Below are 20,421 nucleotides of genomic sequence, written 5' to 3' on the forward strand. Positions count from 1 at the left end.
TATGTGTACTAATTATGCAAATGAGCTAGACTAAATTAGCATGCCCAGTCTGCATAATTTCTCATTCAAGCACAGAGGCATGCAGGGAGGGAGTGGGCAATGGAAGGTCACCTTTCTTGACTGCTTGGCCTGCAAAGAGACGGACTGTTTTCACTCCAGAGGTTTTGTGCTGCTAGAGGCTTCAAGGGGAAGGCCGCCTCTTTCCCCATCATTCAGAACACCTGCTATTCCTCTAACCCAAACATTCCCCTTTCTAGCACCCAATTAGTAGGACCATCAGGGCGTGGGAGAAGCTTGCTGCGAATATTCTACAGAATACTCTTGAAATGTCAGCATTAATATGTGTGTGTGTGTGTGTGTGTCTACACACACACAGATTGTAACTTTGCTGCCCTGGACATCACATCACCATCCTGTCTGTACAGCTAGACTCCCACTTGGCTGGTGGCACTTTTTGTAACATGTGAAGAACTTAACACGTGGCACGAGAGCAGGCTGCGGGTGTCTCTGCCGGGGGTGACGTAGTAACACTTCAAGGGTGACGGCAGATGTAACAATCCTAATATGGTGGAAGTCGCAAACTACATATTCATTGCCCTTAAAGCACATTCCAGAAACTGGAAACACAAACTGCCTCTCTCTTCATCCTAACTGTGGTGGAAGTGGTTTGAACACACATTTTCTTTGGTTTTCAATGCAGTGAAGGAGGTGAAGGACAGTGAAGGACAGGTGACCCCACCTAGGCCTGAAGTCACCCCCCCCCAATAATCACCCCAGGCCTCAAAACTGTCAAAAATTCCTTTTGTCTTCTAAAAAATCCACAGCTAAAGTTCTCCTCTGCTTTCTCACAAGATGCTGTGCATAGGCAAACCGTTACTTTTATCAGTACAAGAAGGCTTCAAAAAGCTAATGAATAGGCTCTGTCATTGCCAATAATACTCAAGCCTGAGAACTGACTTTTATCTCATTCAGTTGCAACATGGACATGCTTGGACATGCTGAACCACAAGGCTCCTCGACCCCTTTCCTGGGAAGAGTCCAAAAGAGTCCCAAGACAGGAGCTTTCTGTTCATCCTCAGGAAACACATGGGGCAGGACTCCTGAAGGGGAGGAGAAAGGGGAGGGAACTGGAAGGGGAATATATGCTCTGTGCAAATGGCTGTGAACCTGTGCTTGTTTGTGAACTATCACACTTGTTCCTTCTACCAGTTCATGGATGGTAGAAATAAAGCTTTTTCTCCGAACTATTCCTTGAGTGTCTGTGGACTCCCACTTCCCTTTCCCGGGCGCAATATTTTTCCCCACCTGAGGGCAAAGCCTCATAAGGCTACAGCAGTAGATGTTTTTTTCAAACAAACCACTTATGCCATACTTAAAATATGATGTGTTTTTCAGCACTACCAGTTGTGTACGCACATAATTCAGTTGGCAGCACTTCTTCATAACAGCCAAGCGCTTTCTAGGAGGAAAAATAGAATCAAGCATGCCACCTTCATTTCTTTATCAGTTATTGAAAAGCAGGAGTCAGACACTTGCCATTCTGTTTTCAGGTCATAAAGTGCCATCTGATAGCTTGCAGCCAAAATAACCTTTAGCAGGAGCTTGCAAAGACATTTGAGCTCCTGACAACCAGCTGATTCTTGGACCTTGAAAGCACTGTTTCATCTGATGCCATTGTGATGTCAACTGATTGACAGATGGGCAACCCTGCATTCCTGTACAATTTGACCAATTGCGGGGGAGTGGTAGGGGAGATAAAGATCTGGTGAGTGAGTTACTTTCCCCAATCCCATGCCCTAGCTGGTAAGTAGAAGCAGATAATATCATGCTGTAGCTCAGCCTAATGACTCAATTTTCTATATCTTTGGTAGTCAACTGGAGTAGAAGTGCAAATAATGCAGGATTCATTATAAACACATACATTGCTTGAGGATATCCTCTCTTCAAGGTAAAATTATCCTTTGTGTTCCTTGTTTGCTTATTGAACTGATAGCAGAACTATTTCAAACAATTTGCCTTAGGGTGATTCACTTTTCTCCTCCATCGAAATTTGTACTGTATTACTTCCAAACTCCCCTCCACCAGGAATTAATTTTATTCAGGACATCCAAAGAATGGGTTGCAAAAGAAATGCATGAGAACAGGGAAGAATTGTCCATACCACATGAAAAAAGAAAAGGAGGATGAATAAGATCTCACATTCCAGTAAATTTATAGCATATTTAATGCTATAAACTCAGCTGAAACTCAGGAACTGGAAGCTGCGCACAAAATGGCTGCCCCATGAAAAGTGCCCATTTAACACTGGCTTGTGTGTGTCTCCACCACACACAAACAACTTGAGACAGTATTTGACCTTTCTCGGTCAGAACTGGTTTGAATTTGTATCAAACAAAAGAATAAAACCATTGAACAAATTATCCAAATACCTCAGGTAGCAGCAAATGTCAATTGATTTAAACCACTTCCTAGCCCAGCTCAGTTGCATGCAGAGGCCTTGGGCTTGGTTGAGATGCAGGCAGACACACACAAGGAGAGCAATGAATGAAAAACTCAGATCTACACACAAGTTGGCCAGCATTTGTCAGTCTAGAGTTTTATCAGTCTAGGGCAGGGGTTGGCAGTGTGGGGCCCATGGGCTGGATCCAGCCCACGAAGACTGTTTTACCGGTCCATGAGCCACCCCCGAACCGAGTTGCCCACTCGGCAAGTCCCCTGTGTGCTGTGCTAAACCGGTGCAGCATGGTGCGGGGACTCGCCGAGCGGTGCCGGCACGCGCAGATACCGGAAATTGCTTCTGCGCATGCCCAGTTGCTGAAAATCACTTCTGCACAGGTGTGATTTTCGGTGTCTGGGCATGCGCATTACGCTGCGCTGGCCCGGCCCACGGATGATCTCCGTGGGAGTGAACCGGCCCATGGCTGGTAAGCCTTGGGTTAACCTACGGAGTGCTAACAGGTAGCTGTTAGTTCTGCCATCATCAAGTGAAGGACATTAAATTATAGCTGAAATAAAAACAAACTGTGATCTGGCTTAGCATTATGTTTGAATCCAGGCTCATGGTATATTTTCCAGAACGAAATGTAAGTGGTAAGCCAAGAGCAAAACTTTGTTACAACACATGGCATTTTTGGAGAGACACAGACCATGAGTCTAGGTCAAAATGTAGCAATAAGTGAGACCATGCCATTTCCCAACAGCGCTGGGGAGGAGCAAAGCACCCACTATTTCAGCAGCATTCAAGAGCACTTTATGGTGTGTTCACATGAAATCATAATTTATGATAAAGATGGTCAATACTAATACTAATACTAATAATATATTATTATTTATACCCCACCCATCTGGCCATGTCTCCCCAGCCACTCTGGGTGGCTTCCAACAAAATATTAAAAATACATTAAAACATCAGTCATTAAAAACTTTCCTACACAGGGCTGCCTTCAGCTGTCTTCTAAAAGTCAGATAGTTGTTTATTCTCTTGACATCTGATGGGAGGGCATTCCACAGGGCAGGCACCACCACCGAGAAGGCCCTCTGCCTGGTTCCCTGTAACTTTGCTTCTCGTAGGGAGGGAACCACCAGAAGGCCCTCGGCACTGAACAATGGGGGTGGAGACGCTCCTTCAGGTCTACTGGGCCGAGGCCGTTTAGGGCTTTAAAGGTCAGCACCAACACTTTGAATTGTGCCCAGAAATGTACTGGGAGCCAATGTAAGTCTTTCAGGACCGGTGTTATATGGTCTCAGCAGCCACTCCCAGTCACCGGTCTAGCTGCCGCATTCTGGATTAATTGCAGTTTCTGAGTCACCTTCAAAGGTAGCCCCGTGTAGAACGCATGGCAGTAGTCCAAGCGGGAGATAACCAGGGCATGTACCACTCTGGTGAGACAGTCTGCAGGCAGGGAGGGTATCAGCCTGCATACCAGGTGGAGCTGGTAGACAGCTGCCCTGGGCACAGAATTGACCTGCACCTCTATGGACAGCTGTGAGTCCAAGATGATCCAAAATGGTCCTTCAGAGGCACAGTTACCCCATTCAGGACCAGGGAGTCCTCCACACCTGCCCGCCCCTGTCCCCCCAAAACAGTACTTCTGTCTTGTCAGGTTTCAACCTCAATGTGATGTGTGAATCAGGCCACTGAGTAAACTAGGCTGAAAGACAAAGTGTTGGTTATTTAATTCCACTAGACTAAATTTTTGCCTTGGACCGTCACGATAATTCCTAGTTAGCCACTCGGTGTCTCAGATTGCTGTTCCTACAACAACCTAAAGACAGCCAAGCATTTAAAGGAGGCCCTAGTCTCCTTTTTTGCTGGCAGTTTCACTTCTTAAAACACAACAACCTGAGTCAGATATGATTGTGCTTAGTCCTCAAGCATGAAAGATTGCATTTCAGGTTAAAACCAAAGTATGGCTGTCAAGGCATATTCAGAGTGAAGGGTTTGAGACATGGAACGTTCCAGTAGATACAAGTTCCAGCAGCGCTGACTCCCACAAGTCAAATGGGATCAATCTCTGTGCTGCTTTCTGCTGTTGAATCTCAGGATCTGTGAGGCTGTTAAGTTTCAACAGTTATAGGAACTCCAAACTCTCAAGCTAGTCAATGCTTCCTTCCAGAAAGTATTTTTCTTCCTCACTATTGTTTGGTACTACTGTTGCTCCTGGAAGCAAGAAACATCCAGGGCTGAATATGATAAAGGTTGTGAAACAATCTTTTAGCGGTGGCTTTATTATGCATTATTTCAGCTGTGCAGAGGGTTTGTTTTCTACCCAATGGAAGTTGCATTCATGATGTGAGGAGGTGCATTTTATGTCCAGAGAACCTTGCAAGCTTTCCAGAAATTGGGAATGAAGCAGACATTGCCCTTTAATGTAGCTACAGTGGTACCTCGGGTTAAGTACTTAATTTGTTCTGGAGGTCAGTACTTAAGCTGAAACTGTTCTTAACCTGAAGCACCACTTTAACTAATGGGGCCTCCTGCTGCTGCCACGCCGCTAGAGCATGATTTCTGTTCTCATCCTGAAGCAAAGTTCTTAACCTAAGGTACTATTTCTGGGTTAGCGGAGTCTGTAACCTGAAGCGTATGTAACCTGAAGCGTATGTAACCCGAGGTACCACTGTACGAGCACTTGTCTGCCTGCCTGTAAGAATAGACTATATTCCCCCTCATCTTAATATGCTACTTGCCAAAATTTCTGCAGAACCTAAAACTGCCTTCTCCAATCGAGCAAGATTATGTTCAGAAAGAAAAGTGGCAATAATTATATACATAACTATTTTTTTAGGTCAGAATTCAAGTATATTGAAAATCCTTTAAAGGGAACCATTTAACCTAGCACACGCTTTACTGCTGCTTTCTTAATTAAAATGAGTCAGTTTTTAAATGCACAAATGATCCAGTTACCTACTAACACCAGAGTGTGCAATTGAGCTGTTGGGGTCTTCATCCAGTCATCATTAGACAGCTCTATGGTGGCATCTGCATGCTTAACTTCATTGCAGAGTAAATCCATTACGACCTTTTCGTCCCCGGCTTCTAGCGCATTCTTTAATCTTGTAACCAAATCTGAGTTGAGTGGATGATCAGGGATACAGTCAAAGGAGGACTGTCTAAGCAATTTGTGGACGGGAACCATTTTTTCGAGCAGCGTAGGAAGCCAGCCTGCTATAAATGAGAAGTGTTCCTTGGTCGGCTAAAAATAGAGAGAGCCTAGCTCCTCTTTCACCAGTGGGATTAGTGGGGGGAGGGGGAGGTGTAATTGAAGTCATTGAAAAGGGGGTACTAATTGAAAAGAGCCAGAACTCAGTAACTGAGAAATACTGTGGAATATTTTCTCCAAAAGGAAACACAGAGACAGGTGCTCTTTTCCTAAACCGCTTCCTATCACTGAACCAAAACTGAGAGAACAGATCATTAGCAAACTTGGGAGGGAGCATTTTTGGGACCCAATTCTCCTGATGAAAGAACTGGCAAGTTTTGTTCAAGATGTTCTATGAGTTTTCTTTCAGGACAAGTTTGAGATTAGCTTCAAAAGCTCTTGACCTGGCCTTTCCCTTCAGGCCTTTCCTAAAAGCCACAGCTTTGCTCTTCAAACTTGTTGACTTCTCTCTCTGCAGCCTTGCACAATTCCTAAAACTACCCAGAAAGTTTGGCCCTAACGTTGCCTCACACACAGGTAGGGCTCGTTTTTGCAAGCGTGTCTTTCTTTCTTTTTTACTTTTTAATACTTTTTATTAAAGATTTTCCTAGTTTACATTTCACATGCACAAGTGAATAGAGAACCTACCCAAGTGATGCTGACACAACCCCCCCACGCACTAAGTAAAAGAACATAAGCTTTCCCACTCCACCCCCTCTCTCATGTCCCCCCCCCTCTTTTCTTCCCAACCCTATATACGCCAACATCAACATCTCACGACAAATGGAACTGATCTGTAGAACACACAACCTGAAGAAAGAGAGACTGCATGTGCTTTTGTTAAGCAAGCATGTGTTTCTCAGGGCCAAAGGACAGGAGACCCAGGAGGACTGGATCTGTGAACACCTTTCATTTTACTTCAAAGTGGCCTCGAGGGACCTGCTGATTTGATTGGTGAAGCTGTGTTGGGGAAAGGTTGTTAATCCCTTAGGGTTAATTTTTGCTTGGGAGCTGTGGAGAGCACTCTGGTATTTACCACATTCATTTATCAGCTTGGTTGCTGAAGAAGAATGGAGTTGATGTAGAGCAGTCATTGTGGATTCCCTAGGATTATTATTTGGATATATGTGGAAGATTCCCTTCCTCCTCCTCCCGGGCCACAGCAGTCCCCCCTGCCTTGTGCTGCGTCTCCAAGACCAAGTACGACGTGGCACTGAGTAAGTTTCACTTGAAAGTCCCCCTGTACAAGCAGCCTGGCTCTACGGTGATGGGAACAGAGGAGAGCAGAGGCATCTGCTTGCCTTAATGGAGGAGATTAGAGGAGTCATGCAGAGGAATGGGAAGAAGGTCCTTGATACAGGACCCTCCCCCTTCAGATGGGAGACTGCACAGCTACGAACATCCTGTGTGATGTCTAAGTGCAAAGTAACCTTTATCCACCCTCTGTCAAGGAAGAGCTGTGACAAATGAATAATTTTGACGGGCTTCTGGTAAGGCTCATCCACACAACAGGAAACCACAGTTTTTGTCAAAAGGTTTAAAGCCCATTTTAACAACCCTGTTATTAAGGACACTTGCTTGGGTGCAAACTAATTTTAGTCCCACCAACATAAATCTAAGCTGCCTAAATGGCTTGCAGCTTGGGCTGCTCCGGCGCCAGAGCTCTTGACAGACCTTCCATGTTGTAACAGGAGGAAGATCATGGAGTCCACTGGTGTGTGAGCTTAATGGTTGTTTTTCATTTGACTTCACATTTCTGCATGGTTTTGACAGCACATTGCATGGCTTACACTAGTCCTGGATCAAAATCGGACATGTTCCACTACTGTTTCTTTCAGTTGAATTGATTTTGAGTAATCAAGTCTGGCTGGTTTTATTAATTTAATTTGATTCCTTTTGATAAATGGCCGAAAATGGACAAAATTAAACAAAGTTACTTTGGCTTGCTTGGATAGCTAACCTTTCTCACATGTTGAAACCAGTAGTTTTACAAACAGCAGATGAAACACAATGCCTTTTACCACCAGCTTTTGTTCCTCAGGAGGTGTTAGCAGCCAGCAGCAGTTCTATTTAGCGGATTGCAGCCTCTGGAAGCTCCTGACCAGGATGTGTAGGCAGGGGTGTCTGTGAGGGGACTTTGAGGGGGAGGCCTGGTGAACACAGGACTAAGAGACATGGAGCCAAGGAAGTTGCTGCAGTGACCAGCAACAGCTGTGCCATGTTTGCCTGTGCAAAACTACACCTGCAGCAAGTGCAAGAAGAGAAGGTACAGCAACGTGAGCTACTGGGCAAGATGAGGAATTTCTCAAAAGAGCAGAATGAACAGCGATGCAGGTGGGGTGCCCCTAGGGAGGAGGAAGATCACCTATAGCAGAAGACAACCCCCTGGAGGAACGTGACACACAGAAGCAGGACTGTCAGGAGCAACAGGCTCCTCTGGGCACCTCCCCAGCAGGGATCCAAGGGCACTAAGGGTGGGCAGGCGACAGGGGGATGGACGGATACAGCTCCTTGCCAAGCGTGCAAGGATCCTAGGTACGCTTCTGTGTTCAACACCTTTATAAACGACTGGGATGAAGGAATTGCAGATGACACCAAATGCAGATGAGACAAAACTGAGAGGGGTAGCTAGACAGAATCGGGATTCAAGACAGGGACGCGGACTTATAAAAAATATTGGGGGGGCCCGGGAAAGCTCATGAATAATAAATAAGCTCATGAATATGCAAATAAAGTGGCGCCGCCTCCTCGTGAGCGAATAGGGGAGAGCATGCTGCGCCTATTAATCAGCTCCAAAGGAAATTGGGTGGAGCTTTTGCTCGGGAGGGAGGGCAGGAGGCATGCAGCCCGCCCCTCCCTGTGCATTTTGGGCTGGGGGAGGGGCGGCGATGGCGCTCTGCTGGAGGGGCGCCGGAGATTATTGGGGGGGCGGAGCCCCCCCAAACGAAGTTTTGAGGGGGCTCGGGCCCCCTCAAGCCCCATGGAGTCGGCGCCTATGATTCAAGATGGCCTTAACAGATTAGAGAACTGGGCCCAAGCTAACAAAATGAATTTCAATAGGAACAAATGTGTGGTTCTGCACTTAGGCAGAATGAACCAGATGCTCAAATATAAGATGGGGGACATCTGGATTGCCAGTAGTACATGTGAAAATGATCTAGGGGTCTTGGTGGACCACAAGCAGCAAAACCAGCTAATGCTCTTCTAAGCTGCATCAAGTGTCCAGGTCAAGGGAAGTAACTACCACTCTATTTTGTCTTGGTCAGACCAGTTCTGGGTGCCACAATTTAGGAAGGATATTGACAAGCTGGAACACGTGCAGAGGAGGGTGATCAAGACGATCAAGGGTTTGGAAAACAAGCCTTATGAGGAACAGTTGAAGGACCTGGGTATGTTTAGCCTGGAAAAGAGGGGACTGAGAGGAAATACAATAGCCATCTTTCAATATGTAAGACAGAGCAAGCTTGTTTTCTCCTACTCTGAAGGGTAGGACCTGAGCCAATGGCTTCAAGTTACAAGAAAGGGAATTCTGACTAAACAGCAGGAATAACTTTCTAACAGTAAGAGATGTTTGCAGAGCCTGGAGTTTCTCTGCACCTTGACCTGAAACAATATAATGCTATGAAAACTCTGCCATAGGCCATTAATATTCTGCTCTGCTAAGTGTTCCCTCCTATTTATAGGCTTCTCTGGTGCGAAGAACACAAATCCACTGCTTTAAGCTGGATCTCTGCATTATAGCTGAGCTGTGAGAGGGGTTTGCTGACAGTGGTGTGTGACGACATTTTTCATAGGGGAACAGTTAGGGCCAGAGGCGCCAGCTTGCAAGGGCTATGGGAAAGTGACATTGTACACAGGAGCACCCCACCTCCTTCCCTAAGCCAGGCAGAATCTTCCTGGGCTTTGGGGAGGAGGCGCCGGGCTTTAATGCTTTAATACTCTAATTTAATCAGAACATTTAGGGGACTAGCCTAGTCCCCCTAGTCCATTGACTGCACACCACTGGGTTTGCATTTGCAGTATTATTAGCTGCTTGAAAGCTGTTTAAAATCAGCTTGTCAGTACCTCTTAAAGACACACATTTATTCTATGACATATGCATGAAATTCTAGAAGGATTTTCACACCTCAGTAGAACGTTGGTTCCTGAAATATTTTTTTTTTTACTTTCCCATCCTCCTGGTTGCAACATCTATGCAACAGAACACCTGTACATCTCATGTTGCATAGGTTTTACACAATTTTCTTCCTTTACTACTAATAATAGGTAAAAAGGTAAAGGTAAAGGTATCCCTGCCCGTACGGGCCAGTCTTGACAGACTCTGGGGTTGTGCGCCCATCTCACTCAAGAGGCCGGGGGCCAGCGCTGTCCGGAGACACTTCCGGGTCACGTGGCCAGCGTGACATCGCTGCTCTGGCGAGCCAGAGCCGCACACGGAAACGCCGTTTACCTTCCCGCTAGTAAGCGGTCCCTATTTATCTACTTGCACCCGGGGGTGCTTTCGAACTGCTAGGTTGGCAGGCGCTGGGACCGAACAACGGGAGCGCACCCCGCCGCGGGGATTCAAACCGCGACCTTTCGATCGGCAAGCCCTAGGCGCTGAGGCTTTTACCCACAGCGCCACCCACGTCCCTCTAATAATAGGTAGGATTTACCTAATGAGTCTGTTGGCAGAAGCCATGCACAAGGACTATAGCCTGTACAATGAGGCTTTCCCCCTCTCCTCCCTCTATCCCCCCCCCAAGGTGCTGGAGGGGTTGGGAGAAACCCCAGAAGAGTGTGCTGTGGGAGGAGAGGGGGGGTGTCATCCCATATTGCAAGCTGCAAATATTCAACCCAGTGCGACACTTAATACCACCTAAGAATAATAAGAATGCCTCAAGTATAGCAAGGGAGTTTGTACAGTGGAACCTGGGGTTACTTACCGTCCTCCTTACGAACACTTCAGGTAACGAGCTCAGCTAACCCGGACGTAGATGATCCTTGTTGTGAACTTTGCCCCGGGATGCGAGCAGAAGTCGCATGCTGGTGGCGCAGTGGCAGCGGGAGGCCCCATTAGCGAAAGCACGCCTCATGTTAAGAATGGTTTCGGGTTAAAAACAGACCTCCGGAATGAATTAAGTTCATAACCGGAGGTACCACTGTTCATGGAAAATAGATAAAAATTCTGCTCCAAAGTAACAGAAAATCAATTCCCTGAATAACTGAGTTTTGCAAGACATGTAAACGAATCTTCGTATTCTCCTTCTGCCAGTCATGGGGAGAAGCAAGGCAGATTGGAATGGTGTGCAGCCCCTCATTCTCCTCAGTCGCTGCCTCCTGCCTTTCAGGGTTTTGCCAGATTCTGTATTGGCAGCTAGAAGACAAGAACATGGCTATCTCAAAGTTCATATTGTCATACTACTAAATGCCACACTCCCTGCTTTGCATACTTGGGCAAAATTGTGGAATTTTGATATATTTGTGTGTGGTGTAGTGGTTAAGAGCGGTAGACTCGTAATCTGGTGAACCGGGTTCGCTTCCCCGCTCCTCCACATGCAGCTGCTGGGGGACCTTGGGCCAGTCACACTTCTTTGAAGTCTCTCAGCCCCACTCACCTCACAGAGTGTTTGTTGTGGGGGAGGAAGGGAAAGGAGAATGTTAGCCGCTTTGAGACTCCTGAAGGGGAGTGAAAGGCGGGATATCAAATCCAAACTCTTCTTCTTCTTCTTCTATATGCCTGCGGGGAGAGAGAGAGAGAGAGAGAGAGAGAGAGAGAGCGCACTACCTGGAAACAGTGTTGTTATCAGGTCAGAAAGCATGTCTCTTCTTTAACAAGTGATATCCCTTGGCACGCGCCTGGCCCTTCCTCACCAGAGATCCTGAAGCTTTTTCCTTGGCAATGAAATGAGGTTGCAGGGGCTTAGATTATGCCCTAATGGGTTCAAAAAAGAAATTACTAGCGCTGCCTTTTCTGAAGTCCTCTTGCAAACATTTCAACTCGTCTGTCAGATTTCCCCTTCTGCCCAGATATCCCTATGAAGTTTTTGATACTCAGGCACTGACCTCAGGAGGATAGCAGTACAAATATGATAGCATGCTGCCCATGGATGGAAGGCACCCTCTGCTGTGCTTGTGGGCCAGGAAGTCACCTTCCTTCCTTTAAAAATCAAGCAATTGGCTACAGAAAATGGAATCCAGAAAGAGGGTCATTCTGACTCAGAAGGGCCAGGGAGAGAGCATGCTGCTTTCTTTCATCTGAGAAATGCATAAAAAGAATCACCAGTGCTTGTTTGTTCTGCAGGAGAAAGAGCCCCCTGTTTGCAATGTGTCAGAAGAAAATACCTTTGCAGGAAATGGCACTTCCCTTATGAACTCTGGCAACATCTTACGTTTGTAGGGAAAGTGTAGCTGGGAATTAGCTGGAGCTGCATTTCCCCCTTTGATTGACGTGCTAAAATAGTTCTATTGGACAGCATGTGGCTGGTATGTGATGCCATCTTTAGAGAGCCCTCTTCCTTCCTCCCTCTGGGCAGTGATCAGAGTCTTGTTGAAGCCCCCATTTTCCGATCCTGGGAGGTTTGTGTAATGTCACCTGCTCACTAGGAGGGGAGGTCAATCCAGTCGATGCCACAGTGCCAGAAACTTGCAAAGCAAATTCCGGAGAGGAGAGCTCTAAATGATTTGGGGTTTTAATACAGCCCGTTACCTCAAGTAATTTTTAATCACAGCAAGGAACGATCCCTTTTTATTTTTGAAAGAACAATAATGGCTTTGCGCCCTCAGAAAATAAAAGGGAGCTCAGCATAGCACAGTGATGATTTGCAAGGCTAGACAGACTCCATAAGGCTTTTTAAAATAGACTCCAATATTTCCAGTGCTTAAAGAGGAACAAGTATGTGATAGTTTTTGAAGTGCTGATTTTACAATAGACCCTAGCTGAGCACATTCTAATTTGCTACCAGAAGTTCCAAAGTACTAGTACTTTCAATAATGAGGCAAGAAACCCTAATATGAGAAGATTTCTGCATTGTGTCTAATGAAAAGCGAAAAAATGTGCTAATTTGTAAGTCCTGTTGTGGTGGTAGCCTTGGAGGCTTTTGAAACACCTTACTGACTTATGAAGGATTAAGGAAAAACTGACATTTGCTACTAGCAGAAAAGTCAATTATAAAATTTCCACCCTTTAGAAACTTCCTGATGCAGGGTGGACGTTAATAGAACAGTCAGTTTCACTTTGTATTACAGAGTTTTGTATTTGCTTGAGAGAAAAGGCATATTCTGTTTTCTTAATGGGCATTTAAACAATGAGCTGCACTCAGGTTTGTGTGTGAATGGAATGCTGAGGTGTGCCATTAAAGGTGCTTTGAGGCATGGAGGCGAAATGGAGATCTTTTGCTGCTCACAAAGAACCGCAGTTGGGAAGGAGGACAAGCCCTCGTGCTGGTTATTGATGTGGGGCTTCTTAGTTTTATGTACAAGAGTTTACATTATTTTCAAAAAAACATACGTCCTACAACTGAATACATCTGCATAAAGAACTCGCAAAGGGCCTTGAAGCTCTGCAGGTAGCAATGTGCCATTGTTCTCGGCCTGAAATATCCTGCAGCACAAAGAATGGGACGTGCATTAGAGCTTGTTTTCATCCCCATCAGAAGTAGTGCACTTGAGGATTGGGAAAAATGACCACTGTTATTATTATTATTTTTTTAAGCAGGTACTATATCATCAAGGCCAATATATCATCCTATATCATCCTGCCAACCTAGCAGTTCGAAAGCACGTCAGAGTGCAAGTAGATAAATAGGTACCACTCCGGCGGGAAGGTAAACGGCGTTTCTGTGCGCTGCTCTGGTTCGCCAGAAGCGGCTTAGTCATTTTGGCCACATGACCCGGAAGCTGTACGCCGGCTCCCTTGGCCAATAAAGCGAGATGAGCGCCGCAACCCCAGAGTCGGCCACGACTGGACCTAATGGTCAGGGGTCCCTTTACCTTTACCTTATATCATCAAGGCAGCACCTTCTGCTGAATAAATGACAGGTTGAAATGTGATACCCACTCCATCTGGTCTATAAAGCCTTGGGCCCAAGGTTTGCTTTTCAATCTGAGCTACTTGAGAAAATCTTTCCTGGGCCAAGCTGCTCTCACCATCCTTCTTCCTACTTCCTGTTGCTGAAATCTTGTTTTACAACCTTGGGTTATGCTTTCTGCCTTTGCCCCCAGCTGGATGAATGCTTGCTCCCTTTAGACCTAGAGCTTCGATCCTGTTGCCCCTTGGGATGCCATCCTCTAGCAAACCTCCACAGTTTGTAAGGTATAAATTTGTAAGGTAGATCTGTGGACTGGGGCCCTTTGATCTCCACATTGTAGCATCTGGTAGATGTTTGCAAAAATGGAACAAGATGGGCGGGGCATAAATAATAAGTTGTTGTTATCATATTAAATCATTATTATGTAAATTAATTAATTAATTAAATTTCCTGCCCTTCACCCTAGGTGGATACAACAATTTAAACATTCCCAAAAATTTGCAATCACAAATAATAGGATGAGTCCTGAAAATATACATTTCAAGTGTCAAAGTCTGGAAACTGTTTCGGGAGGGTGCCAGACACATCTCTGTGGGGAGGGACTTCCACAGCTTAGGGACTGGCACAAAGAAGGCCCTCTCCTGGGATACCACCATCCCATGCTTCTGAGGGTGACGGAATCACCAAGAAGGCCCCCTCTGCCAACCTTAGCACCAGAGAAGGTCTTTAGGGAAGGGGGCTGTCTTTCAGGTTTGGGGGCCCTTTTAGTGCTCTACACACCGACTTTGAATTGGTCCTGGAAATGAGCGGGCAATCAAATGCTCATAATAGCATGGGGAGACTAACTGCTGAATCAGAGCAATAGGGGATAGTGGCAAAAATGTATAAAGCAGGTATAGTAGAAGTGACCCAACTGTGTTGGATATTTCAGGGCTGTTTATAAAACCCATACCAAAAAAGGAATGGACTCCAGCTGCTTTTTCACAAGCACCCTTTCTCTAAACCTCTCTTCAAATAGTGCTAACGAAGAATGCTCAGTATGCAACTAGCCATATTCAAAGGCAATATTGGCTATGGGGATGACATCTGCTAAAAGGATTTGGGTCCAAAGTCCAATAATCTAGGGTTTGGCATTGCTCAGGGTTGTACTGCTGTAGGCATGCACTATGAAACTATGACTTCATGACATTTTCAGAGGTGTATAACTATCTTCTATTTTAATGCTTTCTTGAACCACATGTATCCCATCAGCTTAGGCGCATACTGTTGCTCCTCTGCAAATATGATTTAGTGTGTGCTTTGTTTATGGGCAACAAGGATTTGTGGTCCTATGTTTGGAAAGAGAATTCAAAGGTCAAATAGCATTGTTCTTTCTTCATTCATTCTCGGTACATGAAAGGCCTGCCTTGAGAGCATTGCTGAAGGGCAGTCGAGAAATGCTCTGACTAAAATACATTAAACTGTGCTATTTTATTCCTTGCAAAAGCAATCTAAAAACAATTTGTTCTCAGTTGCTTGCATGTTTAGGTTACTAGCATTTGCTTTCTCCAAAGTTCAAACTCTAGATAGTTTTTGCTTTCTTATTGGCCAAGACACACAGGTGTGGAGTAGACTTGCCTCATACCTAGTGGATTTGGAAATTATGCAAATTTGCAACTATGTAGCAGAATGGTATGTTCTTAGCAAAGGCACTCTTGGTATTTGGCAATTGGCTGATCTATATGCAGTGGTACCTCAGGTTAAGAACTTAATTCGTTCCAGAGGTCCGTTCTTAACCTGAAACTGTTCTTAACCTGAGGTACCACTTTAGCTAATGGGGCCTCCTGCTGCCGCCGCGCGACTTCTGTTCTCATCCTGAAGCAAAGTTCTTAACCCGAGGTACTATTTCTGGGTTAGCGGAGTCTGTAACCTGAAGCGTCTGTAACCTGAAGCGTCTGTAACCTGAGGCACCACTGTACATTGGTTCAATCAATATAGACTGCATGCAATCATATGTGTCTCAAAAACTCAATTTTACACTTGCCCAGTAAATTGGAGGGTAGTTTGGATGCCTCCATGATTTCTCTTGTATACCTAAATCACTGTTATAGAACTCTGAATAAGAAAATAAAAGTGGGTTTCTGGTTAGCTGGAAACAGTGAAGACAGATGACTTTGCTGGGGTTTGAAAGAGGCATATAATGTAGGGTTGCCATATTTCAGAAAAAAACCAAGCCCCCCCCCCGAAAGTTGTTGAGCTTTTTTTCCAATAGACTTGCCTAAGATCCAGACAAAGCACTGCCTTTCTGAAATTCCCCCCGGATCTCATTTCTGCCTTTGAATGTCCTGGAAAAGCCAAACGTATGGCAGCTCTAATATAATGTATAAGCTGAACTTTTTCCGTAAATACACATGGCTGTTTCCCCGCTTAACAAAAGCAGTTGTGCTGGGTTCATAGCAGGATGAGGGTCACAGTATGCAAATAAGTTTTTTTAAAACCTCCCCTATGCCACAGTTCCATCAAAAATGCCTTTCAGCTGCTTTTAACCCCACGAATGATGCCTTCTCTAGCTCAGTCGGCAGAGCAGGACCTGGGTCTCAGGTTTCCTGGGTCTGAGCCCCACATTGGAGAAAAGATTCCTGCATTGCAGGGGATCGGATCACATGATCTATGATTCTATGAAAACATGAGCTTCTCTCCTATGCCAAATGCCAACTTTGGGAAATGGGGACATATTTTTGGTGGGAAAGGATTTCGACCTCATCTCCCTGCATGTCACAGTCCTAATCATGCTTGCTCCTGTTCCTAGTGGCTCCTATTAAAGGAAAACAAAGAAAGAAATGCATCCACACATTTCATGACACACCTGTTTTGGCCCTGAATGATGGAAAGTCTGTGCTGACCCTGGCCCTCAACACGGGTGTTTGTGACGGAGCCCTGTGGTCTAAGTTTTTATAAGAATTATATAAGCTTTGTAGCAACTCAGTAAAGCCTAGTGAATCTGCAGTTACTGATCTGACACAGTCTGTTCCTTGCTTAAAGGTAAAGGGAACCCTGACCATTAGGTCCAGTCGTGACCGACTCTGGGGTTGAGCGCTCATCTCGCTCTATAGGCCGAGGGAGCCAGCGTTTGTCCACAGACAGCTTCCAGGTCATATGGCCAGCATGACTAAACCGCTTCTGGTGAACCAGAGCAGCACATGGAAACACAGTTTACCTTCCCGCCGGAGTGGTACCTATTTATCTACTTGCACTTTGATGTGCTTTCGAACTGCTAGGTTGGCAGAAGCTGGGACCAAGCAACGGGAGCTCACCCCATCGTGGGGATTCGAACCGCCGACTTTCTGATCGGCAAGTCCTAGGCTCTGTGGTTTAACCCACAGCGCCACCCGCATCCCTTATGTTCCTTGCTTAGGTCTTTGTTAAAGACAGAGATGTTGCCCCTGTCTGTCCATGAATGGACAAAAGCTATGTATTGGGAAGAATGAGGAAGGTAGTGGGTTGGAACCTGATAATTGCTAATGCCAAGGCACCATAATGGAAGCATTCACTTTGCACAATGTTTCCATAGCTTTCAGCTGAAAATGAGCAAAAGTTGCTATTGATTTAACCCCAGTCACTTGTTAGCAGTGAAATTCACCCATGTTATGTGATGGTGGATCTATAGCCAATAAGAAGACTGCCTTGTAATGTTTCCAGAGTCACTCCCCCAATAAAGTACTCATTGCCCCCAAATCTCATTCTGCGCTTGTTCTTGCTACTTACACAGAGCCTTGTTAAACACTTATGTTGTGGGATGTCTAAAGCCTGGACTGTGCAGAAGAGCATCTGAGCATTTTAAAGTAATATATTAAGTGTTTCCTACCTCCCCGAGTGGTAAGAGGTTTTATGGCCTGCACTGTTGCATTTAGTTTCCTCTAGGTAAGAGACACCCTGGAGATTTAAAGTGCAGTGTTTCAAATACTGAAGTAGAGTGTTGAAGAGAGCAATTAGGGTCTTATATGGAGATAGCAAAACTACTGAACCTGTTTAAGATTCCCAAAACTGACTAGTTGTCTCCTGTGCAGATTGGCTCAACCCAGAGGTCAGCAACCTTTTTCAGCTGTGGGCTGGTCCACCGTCCCTCACACCTTGTGGGGGGCCAGACTATATTTTGAAAAAATAAATGAATGGATGAATTCCTATATCCCAAAAATAACCCAGAGATGCATTTTAAATAAAAGGACACATTCTACTCATGTAAAAACACGCTGATTCCTAGACTGTCCATGGGCTGGATTGAGCCGCATCCGGCCCCTGGGCCTTAGGTTGCCTACCCCTGGCCTAAGACATTTTGCTGCCTGAGGCAAAGGACAGGATAGTTCCCCCTCCCGATTCTACCTGCGGAAGCCACCTGAACTGGCAGTTAAATCTTACTGGGCCTGGCCCACACTCCTTTTACCCTCAGGGAAATACACTCCCGATGCACTGAAGTGAGATTCAACAGCCAGGATGGTCATCTGCTCTGCATGAAATAGAAGCAGGCTCCTTTCTTCACTCCAGGCAGCAAAATGCCTTGGGCCAGCCTGGACTCCCAGCTTTCTTTCTTAAGTCTTTTTGTCTCCCAATTAAAACTTGCCACAAACTAGTTCTATGTGTATGTGTATGCGCGCACTGGACTTTAGATGTTTGGGGATAAATTCCAGGTCATAATGGGACATTAACTTTCTTTTGTGAAATTCCTGGTCTCCATCAGACAAAATCATAATCATCAACCCATTCACAGTAATTAAGATGTTTTAATTTCATAATACCATGCAACTTTTTCTAGATTAAAAAAAGTAGTTAACTCAATTTATTGGTAAATTATCTTATGATGAAGCTCAGAATAATTGCAATGAAAGTCTGACATTCACATTATCACTACCATAATTACAGGCATTATGATTGTTCTTGCAATGAACACCCAGTAATTTAATAATAATAGAGGATATAAATAATTTAACTAAAATTTGGTAGATCCATCTCATTTACAAATGAGAACATGACATCTTCTTTTTCTAGTCACCTTGGACTAGTCTGCTGTAGATGAATCACTTCCTTCAGCCAAAAGTACTTGAGTAATTGCACTGGAATTTCTTTAGCAGCAATCAGTAAAAGGAAGGCGAAAGCATGCCTCTTTTGAAACACTCTTCAGTGAATTTCCTTGCACATTTGCTTTTAAATCATAGCCTTTTAAAAAGAATATTGTACTCATGGTGGTTCATATTTGAACAACAGAGGGGTCAATGCCCTGCTTAAAAGTTGCCTCATGAAATGGTGGGTCAGTGTAACCCAGTGTTTTCATTACAAAATCTTAATGGAAAATAAGTCCCTCTCCATAGTGAAGGTGGTCAGATGTTTTCCGCCCTATTTTAAGGGTGCTATCAGGGCTCTTGGTACTGCCTGGACTGCCTGTGATGAGTGTGAGACCATTTAGGTAAAGGTAAAGGGACCCCTGACCATTAGGTCCAGTTGCGGACGACTCTGGGGTTGTGGTGCTCATCTTGCTTTACTGGCCGAGGAAGCCGACGTACAGCTTCCGGGTCATATGGCCAGCATGACTAAGCTGCTTCTGGCGAACCAGAGCAGCGCACGGAAACGCCATTTACCTTCCCACCAGAGCGGTACCTATTTATCTACTTGCACTTTGACATGCTTTCGAACTGCTAGGTTGGCAGGAGCAGGGACCGAACAATGGGAGCTCACCCCATCGCAGGGATTCGAACCGCCGACCTTCTGATCGGCAAGTCCTAGGCTCTGTGGTTTAACCCACAGCGCCACCCACGTCCCTGGGAGACCATTTAGACAATCACAAAATCCTGACAGGCAGAAGAGGGCGAGTCTGTGGCCCTCCAAATGTTGATGGACTGTAACTCCCATCATGTCATGGGTGGGCCTTGGATTCCAACAACATCTGGGGGTGGGCACAGGTTCCCCCCAAAGCATAGTGGTTTTAAAACACTTTCATTTATTCTACAGTATTTGTATACTGTTTCTCAAATGACAGTGCCCTCACATATTGGTATCAAACTGGGCTGGCAGCGGCACCCAACATCCTTGGGCAGATGCTGGGTCCCAAACTGGTGATGCCTGTCCTATACAGTGGTGCCTCGCAAGACGAAATTAATTTGTTCCGTGAGTTTTGCCGCCTTGCGATTTTTTTCGTCTTGTGAAGCACGGTGTCGGAAAAGTTTTGGAAAAGCTTCAAAAATCACCAAAGTCTTCCAAAACCTCAAAAAAGGCTACCACACCGCGTTCTATGAGTTGCTCTTCGAAGTCAAGTCGCAACTGTATTAACGGTGTTAAGAAAAAGGAAACAAACGTGCAAGACGTTTCCGTCTTGCGAAGCAAGCCCATAGGGAAAATCGTCTTGCGAAGCAGCTCAAAAAACAAAAAACCCTTTCATCTAGCGAGTTTTTTGTCTTGCGAGGCATTCGTCCTGCGAGGTACCACTGTACAATCCCTTTAAAAAATCCTAAGTTTTGTGGTCACTAGCAGAGTTCTCAGCAACTTACAGGTGGCAATTCTTCCTGCCTCCACCAACCCTTCGCTTTAATGTTTTGCACTGGGATTCTGAGGCATTGGGTGGAAACCATTATGGCAGCTGGAAACCACTCAAGGAAGAGTTCTGCTTCTGCTGCAACGGCCTGCAAGCACCAGTGGCAAAGTTTTTTGTAAAAAAAGGAGGGGGAGCCATCTGGAGGCCACTGAGAAAGGCCTGCAGCCACCATTGGTGGTGGAAGCAAAACTAAAATCCACTGTAAGGCTCTCCC

The 20,421-nt window shown here is 45.4% G+C and overlaps 1 protein-coding gene across 2 annotated transcripts in view; it reads right to left on the reverse strand.

The window, feature by feature from the left end:
* Nucleotides 1–5,651, reverse strand: part of ASB18 (ankyrin repeat and SOCS box containing 18) — a 35,227-nt gene extending 29,576 nt beyond the window's left edge. Inside the window, exons 1-2 of one of the 2 annotated variants that reach the window (XM_077918582.1) lie at nucleotides 5,405–5,651; nucleotides 1,087–1,100 (exon numbers count right to left, since the gene is read on the reverse strand). In XM_077918582.1, coding sequence (XP_077774708.1) covers nucleotides 1,087–1,100; nucleotides 5,405–5,636 — 246 coding nt within the window. In that variant the 5' untranslated portion in view covers nucleotides 5,637–5,651. The remainder of the gene's footprint in view (nucleotides 1–1,086; nucleotides 1,101–5,404) is intronic. The other variant, XM_077918577.1, reaches the window with a different exon arrangement.
* Nucleotides 5,652–20,421: the final 14,770 nt, after the last annotated feature.

This window comes from Podarcis muralis, chromosome 1 (genome assembly GCF_964188315.1).
Source record: "Podarcis muralis chromosome 1, rPodMur119.hap1.1, whole genome shotgun sequence".
In the NCBI taxonomy this organism is placed as follows: Eukaryota; Metazoa; Chordata; class Lepidosauria; order Squamata; family Lacertidae; genus Podarcis; species Podarcis muralis.